The sequence below is a fragment of the Neospora caninum genome, chromosome XII, assembly GCF_000208865.1.
Source record: "Neospora caninum Liverpool complete genome, chromosome XII".
In the NCBI taxonomy this organism is placed as follows: Eukaryota; Apicomplexa; class Conoidasida; order Eucoccidiorida; family Sarcocystidae; genus Neospora; species Neospora caninum.
The window spans coordinates 5,003,263-5,015,352 of record NC_018398.1 but is presented as its reverse complement, the minus strand read 5'-3'; the positions used below and the strand labels follow the sequence as shown (position 1 = coordinate 5,015,352).

The window sequence follows — 12,090 nt, the reverse complement described above, 5'->3', positions numbered from 1 at the left end:
AGCTGGCCTGCCGTAGGCGCCCAGAGCTTCTGGTTCTCTTTCTGGCAGGTCCTGTCCTTCACCGTCCAGACCCGGGAAAGATGTACTCACCAGACAGTCCTCCTGACTGTGGGTACATCCCTGTTCGCGTTCGGGATGGGAGTCTGTCTTTTCTTCATCGGCGAGTTGTTTCTCGCCTCGTCCACACTCCTCACTTGGTGGGCGTAGAACGGTGGATTCTCCAGCCTCACCTCCAGAAGGCAGGACTTGCGTTTGCAGCCAGAGGCCGAGCGCCTCTTTGATCGACTCCGTGGCTGTGGGCGACTGCACGTTACTGACAGTTCCGCCACTCGAGCGCCTGTTTCCGCGTGAAGAGGGTGTTCTCGAATCGGATGCAGTCGCCTGGTTGGACAAGAAAGCAACACAAAACGCAGTCGAAACGAGAGATATGGCCACTCACAAGCATGCTTTTATGCTTTTCTGCTGATCTCTGACCTTCTCTGTTCAAGGCGGCGACGCACAGCTGCGGAACCTTCCATCACCTCACCACTCGAAATCGGCAGACTTCCTCCTTCGTAATACAACCTGGCGCCTGTTCCGGCAGAGCGCGGCGCCAGCAGTGAGACCCCTCTAGTCCAGGAAAAGTGTGGGAACACATCGTCTAAGAAGGCGAGACACGCAAAGTCAAACTCCTGCCCTACCGCTCTTTCCCCTGTTCGAGTTTGGACGCCCATTTCGTGGCGAACCACTCGCGACCTCCAGGACATCCACGGCGGCTCGCCGGCGACGCAAAGCGGCGCCCACGGGAGGCAACTCGAGTAGGGAAACGCGTCGGACCAGAGAGCTCGAGTTCTCCGCGCCCCCCGCCAGAAGTTCGTTCCCGGCAGCACCCTGAAGTCTTCCCCGCTGTTTAGACGGGCGCCGAAGTGGAGACGCCTGGAGGCGCGGCCACGGCGTTTGGTTTTGGGGCCGAGCCGCTTTCTCCTGGGAGGGAAAGTGGACGAGAGGCTGCCAGTGCGCCGACCCCGTGAGGACCAGCGAGGTGAACTGCTTGACGGGGAAGATTTTCTGGACGAGACGAATGACGAGAGGAGGGATGAGGAAGATGGAGATAGAGACAGTGAAGAGGTCGACGCCTCGGAGTCGTCGTGCCGATCCGTCAACGAAACACTGTCAAACCCGCTGAGCGGCCTGTCGCCAGGGATCTCTTCATCTGCTGGATCCGAACTCACGGGGCTGACCCCCCTCTCGACCTGTATCACCTTCAACGCTGAAGCCTCGTGGCGTGGCACTGGTGCGATGCCTGCAGCCAGTCTTCGGTAGGCTCCAGCGGCGCCATGCGGCGAACCCGCCACGCTCACTGAGGCGGTAGCGCACGGCCTGTCTTTCGGAGGGGGACCGATGACTGGTCCTCGAAGCCGCTCCACCGACCCTCCAGTTCGTGGAGTTGATAGGCGCGAAGGGTCACAGGCTTCGCAACGCCGACATTTTCTTTTTGGCCCGCTTCTCCTCCCACAACCTACACTTCTTTCCTTGCGGCGACTGGAGGACTGCAGCCTGGCAGTCTCCAAACAGTCCCCGGACCTGTGAGGCTGACCAGGACTCCGACCCCCTTCAGTTCCCTCCCGCCAATTTTGTTGACAACTGGATCGAACGGAGCCCACAGACGAAGCTCTGTTCCTAGGAACTGAATGGGGCGCCCCCCGAGAATCCGTGTCTGAAAACGCCACACTGTAGGTACGGAGATCCCGTCTAGGCGCGGGCGGAGAGGCAGGTCCAAGGCGTTGGAAGCCCGATGCGCGCTCCAGCGATCGCCCTGCGGACCGCGCCACCGCCCGCCTAAGAATGCAAGAGGAGGACTGCGAGGCGAGACTTCTTTCGATTAGGGCCCGCTGCTTGCCTGTCCCATGCCAGGGACAGCGTCCCGCAGCCACTGCGACTCGAGCATCGGGAGACACGTGTGTTGGCTTTCTGCTGCGCGGGAGTCTCTGCTCATCTGGAGCTCTGGATCGGATCTCTGGAACTTTCTGTCCTGGCGTGAGCGCCGCCTCAGTGTCGTGAGATTCTGCACACGGCACTTCTAGACTACCAGGAGACAGGTATGACAAGTACGAGGGCTTGGCTCTTGTCGACTCTTCGAGAAAAAGGGGGGGTGGGGCACTGTGAGGAAACGAGGGGGCGACGAGGGCGGGCAGCGGCGGAAGGGGAGCCGTGTCGAGGAAACCGCCGTCGCCGCTCGGCAGGGAAGCGAAGCCAAGGTCTCTGTGCGCTTCACACTCCCCGGGTGTTCTTCCGTGAAGTCGACTTGGCGAGTTCAGCAACACATGGGAAGACATCTGCTGAGGAGCCGCCAGTCGCGCTCCTCCGGTCGGACCTCGGGGAGAGACAGTCCGTTGAATCACGCTCGCTGTTCCTCTGACCGCGGCACACTTTGCAGGTGGGCGTGGAATTCGAGATGCAGTCACCGAGGCGACCCTCGCCGTTTGTGTGGCACGGTTTCCTGAGATGCTGGGAAGGACACCGCGCCGATGAGGCGTAGGTTGTGGGCGAAGAGGGGACTTCAGTTCGTTCTCTCGGCCCCGATCGTTCCGGTGTCTCGCTTCAGCCGCGCATCCAGACACAGTGTCTTGACACTTTTCTTTCTCTCCGGAGGACAAGGAGCCGGGAACGGCGAGGTTCGTCGTTCCGGCTGCAGAGCGAGGGAGCGCGTCTGAGGCTCCAGGAAGGGCCTTTGCGGTCGCGTTGCCCACAAAACATGAAGCCGCGGGGTCAAACACATTCACAGCAGTCAGGCACTTGAGCACGCCGTTCAGATCTTGCAGAATTGTTCTTGCCTGAGGCGTTGTATACAGACCTTTTTTGCAACTTGAAGCCTCAGAAGCCTTCATTTGCACCGGCCTCCCCGGTTGCCGTTCGCCTGACTCCACGAGCCGATTTGCTTTTCGGTGAACTTTTTGCGGAGCTATTCGCAGCTCCACTGTCCGGGGAGGACGAAGATGTGTATTCAACGTTTCCTTTTCAGCTGATTGTTCGTGTCGAGGCGCCCCCGAAGTCGAAGAAAGAGGCGGTTGGTCGGCCGGAGGCCGTCGAGAAGCGTGAGGCGGCGGGAGACCGCTGCCATTTCTCTGTTGGGACGCGAGATGCGAGGAATCGAACATGGAATTCTTCGAATCCTCCGGGATCCCTTCACCCTTTTCATAATGCCGTAACGCCCACGGGCTAATTTCGGCAGGCGCTGGTCTGCCTACGGGCACTTCAAGTTGACTCCTTCGCGAGGAGGGCGATAAGCCGAGTTCGGAGGCGAGACTGGCGACGTTCTCGCGGTGAATAAGTTGCTCAGCTAGCACCTCAAAGTCTCTCCGAATTCTCTACGCGGAAGCAGAAATGTCCAGCAAGGGCGCCAGCAGCCGCCGTGCACAGATCCGAAGGCGACAACGCTGCACACCACCCCCCCTCGCTGGCGGTTCCACTCTAAGAACTTCGCCCTCCGCAGGACTAAGTGTGCACATATCCATGTGTGTAGATAGGCAAGTGGGGATACGGGACGCCGACACAGCTTATTTCGTTGTCTGCATGCAGAGTGCAACAGACCGTTCGACAATGAAACAAACTGAAAACGTCACCCGTGGACCCGCGGTGGACTGCACCAGCTGTCCAGAAATTGAACAAGATGTACGTAAGGAAAACGTTTTCCTCTCCTGTATGCGCGCTTCGACAGGGGCTGCAGGACGAACCTGCACTTCGCAATTCAGCTCCTTGACTGTGGAGTTCGACGCCGCAACGACACCAGCAAGTTGCTTTTCGGCCAAGGTGAGGATCGCCTGCGCCGTCGGTGGATTGCTAGATTCTGGGACAGCTTCAGCTGGCCACGGGTTCAGTCCTGTCCCGGGACCGAACTGCGTTTTGCTCGTTCGTAAACCGTTGGACGCTCCAAAAAGAAACTGCTCCAGGAGCACGGAAGTTCTGTTTGCCGCAGCCGTCGCAGCAGCGCTCGTTAGAGGATGGGTGTAGAGAAGATGCTACAGTTTCATTGAACAAACACGCGGGGCAACGAGGAAATTCAATTCTCTGACATACCGATCATCTGACTGAAGAAGAGGCGAGGAGCGACGTCAGCAACCTAAGCGCTCTACGGAGTCACTTTACTGAAACAAGCTCAGCAAGGAAGAGACCGCAGCGAACCGGATGCACCACAACCGCATTCTTCTGTGTGTGTTTGGCTCGCACACTCGCGGAAAGATACCTTCCCCCTAGGCACACGCTTGGTCCCATATGAGGGCAATCCGGAAAACAGCGGTCGAACCCGTTTCGAGGCGCAGTTCAGACACCTTACCTTCTCGAGTTTCCGCAAATCTTCTTCCAGCTTCACCTCTTGTTCGGTTTTCCGGGCAAGGGCCTGTTGCTGAGTTGCCTGATGATCAAAACCACCATGCAACTGTAGTGCTAGAGACTGTCAGAAAAGGAGATTTTCGCCTGGGCGTTCCAGGCATACGGTCACTTCCTACCCTAAATTCATTGCCAGGGTTGGGTACCTGCTACGAGAGCTATGTAGCAAAACATGGGGCTGCGTTGCCGTTGGCGTCCGCAACTTTTTTCCTGTATCTCTCCTGGGGCCAGATTCATGTCGACGTTCCACAAGCCATTCTCACGACTGGAATCGGCTGGATCCGCTCTCCTCTTTACCGATCTGTATCTGTCCACGTCTGCAGTTCCCTTTGCTCAATGCTTCTGGTGACCGCCGTGCCGCTCCTCTTTCCGTCTCCCACTGCTCTGCTGTTTGCTGTGAGAGAGTCGAGCCGACAGGGCTGTACGCAGTGTTTCGAGAGTTTTCGTTTCCTGGTTTGTCTAGGCTGTATCGATTCGTAGTATGCCCGATCTTCGCGCCTTGTACCTTCAAATTCTGAATCTCCTCTGCGAGCGATTTCACAGTAGCGACAAGCGAAGTAGGTACGGCCGGCGGTGGCTCTGGAGAAGCGACTTGGGCTTCAACCCTCCTTTCCGGTATCGCTGACGGCTGGTCTCCATCCTGCAGTATGGCAAGCATGTAACGGAAATCTATTGATACCCTGATTGAAGACCCCCAAGATATCGATAAATAGAACCTTGCCAAATCCGGTATCCCAAATGTAAGTAGGCAGACCTAACTACTTTTACACTGAGTGTGTGTGGAATAACGACAGTTTTGTTCCGGCGCTCGCGTGCATGCAAGAAAAACGACCTGCTGCGAGCCTGCTGACTGAAGCATCAAGAGGTCTACGCTTCCTGCAACCCAAGGAACGACTCCCACCAGGAGGCGCGTTTTGCAAAATCTGAAACCCATCACGGAAGGCGAACGACTGCCGGGCGAACCGCTGGTTGTTGTTGCGGCCGCGTTCTTCTGTTCCGTTGTCGAAGTCGTTGCTCTAGACATACTGCCTTCCTACACTGGTGAGCGTTGACAGATGTGCTTATACTTGTATACACATGCAGAACACACTACTTATTGAAGTGTCTAGAAGGACCACACGTCGGGGGTATGGGCCTCTGTCGAATAACAAAACTTGAACGTTTTTCTCCCACACAAAAGCCTCACACTATGCAGAAGATTCAGGCGATTCTTGGCGCATTCCAGTGCAGCAGGCGCGAACCGATCTTGCTTGGCAGTTTCCGGTCTGTCTTCGCGTAGGTGTAAAGTGCGAATATCTTCCATTCGCGGCTGCCTGCAGTCCATAGTGTTACCCGCCGAGGGCGGGTTCGATGTTTGGTTCTCAGTTGCCATCGGGTCGTCTTCTACTCGCACAAGGGGAACAGAGGAGGGGCGAAATCGAATGAAAACGGTAGCACGGGACACTGAGGACTAGGGCCTTCTCACGGAGGACGACAATGTGTACCTACAGAGTTCGACTCGACTTTTTTTGCGACTTGTGATCGCACACGATGAAGAGAACACTGACGACTGTGTGAGTCTATTTGCACTTCGCGGTGGAAACCGCCCGTCGCTATTTATACCTTGTCTCTCTTCAAACCCCGAGCTTCCCGAGGTCTACAATGAATTCGAAGCAACCCGGCGGGGAACATGACGGGAAACACGAGAGTGCTTGACTGTTCCAAGCTACTGCCTGAAAGCATTTGGCGACAGGCTGAGGGTGCCCGTCCAACACATACAAGTATGCATACTCACAATCCCCACGCCACCTGCTTTTATTCAAATGCCCACATGCGTACGTATTGTTATACAACCATACGTACGACGGTGCGGAGTCTCACCTTTTTGCGAGACTTTCGACGGTCGACTGTCGTCGTCCTTCCACTGTGCTCGCGCTTCATGTTTTCCAGCGGTCACTGCAGGACCCTCATGCACCGGCGAGGCGGTGTCGCTGCTTCTCTCTCTGCGTCCGTGCAGAACCTGCGTAGGTGTGAGGTTGTCGCTGGAAACGGAGTGCAATGGGAAGAAGACCATGCGACTGTCCTCCATCCCAAATCTGCGAACTTCAGCAGGCCTCGTTGTTTCTCTCGATCGAGGCTGCGACGAACCTCCCAGTGCATCCTGTCCTTTGTCGGGGTGAAACTGCCTGTTTTGTGTGCCTGAACGCGTGCCGGTCTCTCTTGTTCTGCCTTGTAGAGGACGTGCCCAGCTGGGCTGCTGTGTTACAGGCCGTCTTCGCGTCGGTAAGACAACCTGACGAGCATGACTCTTCCGTTCCGTCCCTCGACTTTTGGTTTCTTCCAAGTTTCCGCGAGCATGTCGTGGTCGCCGTGTCGCCAGATTTCTGCTCCAGTCGTCTGTTTCCCTTGCCCCGAGGGGTGAAACCGGAGGGTGGGGGGAAACGATGGCAGGCAAACGCTTCTGGAAAAAGTGTCGGCGAAGGCTAGCTTGTTCGGAGTCTATCAGAGACGTGGGAACAAGGACAACTACCTCGTCCTCCATCCTGCTGACATATTGCTATATGACGTTAAGGAATTAGCGAACAGAATCAAAATGTAACTGCGCTCATGGAAGTCAGAAGAGCTTTCACGCCCACGCAAACACGTGAAGAAACTGCCTTGAATGTTCATTCATGTGCAACAGCATTACAACCACATTTCCGGCATTCAGGGAGAAAACCGCGGCTCTTCGTAGAAAGTAGGCCTATGCAGAACACGTGAAATGTGGGTGACAAAGAGGGATCAAAACTGCCGAGACAGCCGGAGAAGGAATTGCCGTAAAAAGAATGAGAAGCTCCTCCATGTGCGAATCTACGATTCTCAGCGTAAGTCCTCAGCAGAGACAGTGATGCTGCTGACATCCCAGAGATGTTCGCGAAACGTTTCTGTCCCTAGAGCTAAACTTCACCTACCGCATCCTTGAACAAATGGGAAGCCATGGCATGTCTACATGGGCAACACGCAGCCAGAAGGCTGCTCAAAACAGAACGGGCTTTGATTCCGGTGGATTCGAGCACTTACACCTGTTTACTTATTTGATTCGCAGTTGCTATTTGTATTCACATATCTGCATGGTTGTCCTAGCAGTTTAACACGCTGCCAACTGTCCTTTTTTCAACACAAACAAACGCCCCCATGTGACCTAAATAGAGGTTTTACAATTCTAAAGATGCGTCCACAGTGTTTTTAACATCTGAGAATATTCTTCGGTTGGATAGAGACGGCAGCAACGAAACGGAGCAGCATCCTTTTTCTCTGTAGCCAGCTCGCAGTATGAGAGTGAACGGGTTATGAAATCGATGTGCGTTAGACCATCTCAGATAATTTTGAACGATTTTGCATCCACACAAAAGAGAAAGAAAAATGATTCGTCCATATGACCCCTTTAGATAATGCACCGTATCGCCGCCTTTCTTTTAAAGTTGCCGTGTTGTAATACGAGGTCAAGGACCGGTTCGGTCGCCTTGCTCGTGAGAGATACGGGGAGTGAAAATAATATGGCAAAAATATGGTTGCATGCCCAGAAAACGTAGAATTCCAAAGGCCTGCATGTACTTAAAAAGTAAGCCTCTACTGTCCCCCGTGACCAGCCAAAAATCTCGACTTTTCTTCGGACGAAAACTCGCAACACAAGAACGTGTTCGAAAAGAGGCCGCTGAGGTTGCGGGCGGCAGCGCCACAAGAGAAGAAGAGAGCAACAAAAAAGTCCAGGTCATTCATAATGGATCCCCTGCAGTTCTATAAGGGGAAAACCAATCCCGTCGGGCAAAACGCTCACAGAGAACCCAATGCTAGTGCGCCTTTTACGTCGAGGACTGTTTTGGTTATCCCCATGAATATGTCGACCTACAGATCCGGCGTTGGTTAGTCTATTGAATAATCCACAAAGTGCACATGCGCGACATATTAAGGGCAATTCTCGGGCGAATTCTGCTACCAGAGATTACTTAGCAGATCAGCCGACGCTGCACGTGTCCTGCGTTTTTTTTGGTTGGAAGGAAAACCGTTTGACCGTCCGTTTCGCCAGTAAACTATTCCGAAGCTTCTCCCGAACCTCAAGAGTTTTCTGTGTGGAAAGGTTACGTTTGATGCGGGGATATCGGGCTTCTCAGAGTTCAAGGGAAGAGCCGAAAAATAGTGTGCCAGATTTGCGAGTGCGAGCACCTGAGGATCGGTTACGCAGATGAACAAATTGACACATGCACTCACTTGAGTGGCCGTTTCTCAACGCCTACACAAAGCCGGCTCATAGTTTTTTTTCTTTGGTCAACAAAAACTGGGTGTTGAGGATTGCTACAAGATCACCCACAGGCATGATACCGTGTAGCAACACAGCCCCGGACCGTTTTAGACAGATGCGGATTCCCAATACCTATTCACCACAGGGTGTCGCACGTCACTTAGAACGAGTTACATGTGAGCAAGCGTAGCGGGCTTCTCTTTTCCTCATTCGAAGATACATCTAAGCTCATGCAGTCAGGTAGCGTCGAGTATGAGAGTCGCACGCGTAGTGTATGCGACACTCGTTCTTTTTTCCGTAGCGATCTGTATTTTGCGTGGATTCCGCGTATACTGCAGCAGCAATCGAAAAGGGCGCAGCCTCAGGCGAAGTACCTATCTACATTATATCCAGGGTGCGGAGTGATCGCTAGGTTCACTGCAGAGAGCCTGTTTCGATTTGGTATGCCTTCGATGTAGAACATCACTGTGAAAGAGAATCCAGAAGGGATATTGGCCGTCTGTAAGCGCCTTCATCGCATATTATGGTCGCGTAGAATATCTAGAACGAGGGTATGAAGGCGTCAACTCCCCTGTGAGACGATCACCCTCTATCAGAAACAGGAAGCATTGCTGTTCCTGTGAGTTTAAAGCAGAGGGGTACGAACAATGTGGTACAGCAAATCCACATGGGCATCCAGCAGAGGGATAAGCAGGAACTCTGAAAGCAAAACTGAGGAATGTGGGAACTTGAGTATTATCGAAATACGCAACTAACTGTGAGCTTACCCATGCCCCAACACTTGCAGAGGCAGTATGCACTGTGCATCCCCAACCAATTGAACTCAAAAGAGAGTTGCTTTTTTGTGGCGATTGCAGCTTAGCCATCACTCCATTTGCTGTTTGAGTACTCTCGCTGGAAACTGCTGTCCTGCTAGCAGATTCTGGGCTTTCAGCAACGCGGGATGTCTCCTGACGACTCACCGAGGTCCTTGACTAGTTGCCTAATGCGACCATCGTGTCACATTCGCTGCTTGGGATATGAGTCACACGACGACCACTCAAATATGAAAGGTTTGGATCAGAGGCAAAGCCGCACAGACAGCCACCGTACCTGAGACACGCCACCTCGGAAAACTCTCCCTTTCCTGGTTCGTTTGACTAGAAACAAGCTCCGAATGCCTACCTTTCAGGAACCTGGACGCGTTTCGAGATCGGGGAATCCGCTACATAAAGGAAGTTTGCGGGAACTGACACGGGTTCTTTGCAGTTCACAAGACAGCGCGGCGTTAACTTTCCGCTTTTTTTCCACGGCAGGGACACCGCCTCCCACCGTTTAACAGCACCGACAGACAGTACGACACTAGGCCGCACTCGTGGAAATCCTAGTTTCCACAGCCTCCGCAAGTTCCACAAAAGCGACGGCGGGGACGTTCCTCTCTTCCACTGGTACGCGGTGTGTGTAGGTGTCCGCCTCTGTGTATCAGCTGTGTATCTTCGCATGCCTCTGCGACTCCGAAAGTATCTCAAGAAACGCGGACAAGCATGCAATCACCTTTACTGGCAGATGCGTCTGTTCCCGACCACGTTCTTCGACCGTTTCAATAAGAAGGCAGAATTTCGGCGCCGGTCTGCCGTTGGATTCAGGGACGAGAGTTGACTCGTCCGGTAAACCGCGGAAAGGCCTCAAATTTTACGCTTTTCCAAAACCTGCGAAAAGTGTGCCGCGGCCACGGATTCTAATTGGGTCGGCGATTCCCAGCCTGTCCGTTCCGTTTTTCTCCGCGGAGGCTTCCGCGGCGAGTTCGCTGAACATTGTCTAGTGAGAGACACAGTTGCTTTTGTTTCGCCCGGTTTTGACTGTTTCCGTTGCCTGCCAGGCGCCGCAGGAGCAGAGGATCGACCGCAGGTTTCGCATCGAAAAATCTCGAAATCGCGGGGAGTGTCTTCTGGTCCTCTCTCAGCGGGGAGCAGCTACTCGCATCGACAGCGCGACCGGCGAGAGACGGGGTCTCCCGCCCCACAACAACAACTGGAAGAAGCCGGAAAAAAAGGGGGGACTTTCTCTCGCTTCATGCACACAGGAAATTTAAACTATGAGAAGATGTTGCATCTTTCGAAGCCATTTTCTCTGTTTTCGACTCTGTCCGTGCCAGTCTCCGCTTCCTGTCCACGTTTGTGATGCTCGTGTCATTCTCTTCCGCCCTGTCGTCCACGTGCGCGCTCAAGTGCTTTTCCAGAGAAAAACAGCGCCGCATTTCGTGTCGAGACAGATACCCTCGTCTCTTGTACTCGGTGTTCTTTGCGAACGCCCGGACCATTTCTGGACTGGGGGCAGGCCTTCTCGGTGCATCGTGTTCCACTTCACTCAACTGACTCAACTTCTCGAGCACACACTCTGCCGCAACAGAGGTTGGCGATGACAAATCGACAGTCGAAAAGACGCGCTGCCGCCCATCGCTTTCCTCAGACCCCCAAGTCTTCGAGCCCGGTCGTCCTCGTGTTTTTTTCTCTCGCCGCGAAGGCGCGTTTGCTCTTTAGGTTCGCGCGGAATACACGTCTGACCCCCAGCTAGCGTCTCGGTCTTGGACTCGGCTCTTTCCGACACACCAGACTTGGTGCCTCTCTGGTTCACCTCCATACCGGCTGTTGCGTCATCGACTCAAAGTCGCCACGCGCACTTTACAAACGCCCCTTTTTGTCCACAAGCCGATTTCGTTCACACGTCTTCCTCCCGCGTACACTGTCCGGGTGGTACGGCATCGTCACCTCGCTCCGTAGATTGCTTCATTCAGTCTACGCGAAGGTACATCGCACATGCATGTATTGCCCCACGCGACGGAATGTGGACGTGTAGATACACCGCAGCACGATATCACGAGGTCTGTGCTTTGTTGTGTGGGCCGCTCACGGAACGGCATATCACGAGGTCTGTGCTTTGTTGTGTGGGCCGCTCACGGAACGGCGTTCGAGATTTATCAGACACTCGTTTTTTCTCTTCCCTGTAAGACAGCCCATCCGTTCTTCCACTTGCTTCTCCGGCGCAGCTCCACGCACGCACGTGTGACCGTGCAGACCTGTCGCCGTCTTCCGATTTGTGTATCCTTGTTTTCACACGTTTAAGCATAAACTGCGGGCTTCGTTCGATGTCTTGGGCTCTGGGAGGTTTCGCCCCGCTCCACGCAGGTTGACTCACCAAGCACTCTGTCCTTTAGGCGACTTGTCGGAGGGCTTCCGCCTTCAGCTCTGCTGAGTTTCTCGATCCGCGTTGCCTCCGAGCGTCCTAACCTGCCTGCACACGACTCCACTGAAAACGTCGATGCTGGCGCTGGAGTTCTTCCGAGAGTGCTGAAGCGCAAGTGAATCCTGAACACGCGACGTTTCGCGACTTCGCCAGGTCTGTTGCGTGAAGACGACTGATTTTCGTCCGTGACGGAAGGTTTGCGAGGCCGACCGCCGTGCTTGCTTTCCCTGCTGAGATTCCCCAGA

General features: G+C 54.4%; 1 protein-coding gene across 1 annotated transcript; it reads right to left on the bottom strand.

Annotated features, from left to right (window-relative positions):
• Nucleotides 1–3,536: 3,536 nt before the first annotated feature.
• Nucleotides 3,537–5,023, bottom strand: NCLIV_066520 (conserved hypothetical protein; the record flags this gene model as incomplete). Its single annotated transcript, XM_003886203.1, has 3 exons — nt 3,537–3,998; nt 4,313–4,390; nt 4,871–5,023. 3 exons carry the CDS (start codon nt 5,021–5,023, stop codon nt 3,537–3,539), a joined length of 693 nt encoding a protein of 230 aa, XP_003886252.1.
• Between the last annotated feature and the right edge of the window lie 7,067 nt (nt 5,024–12,090).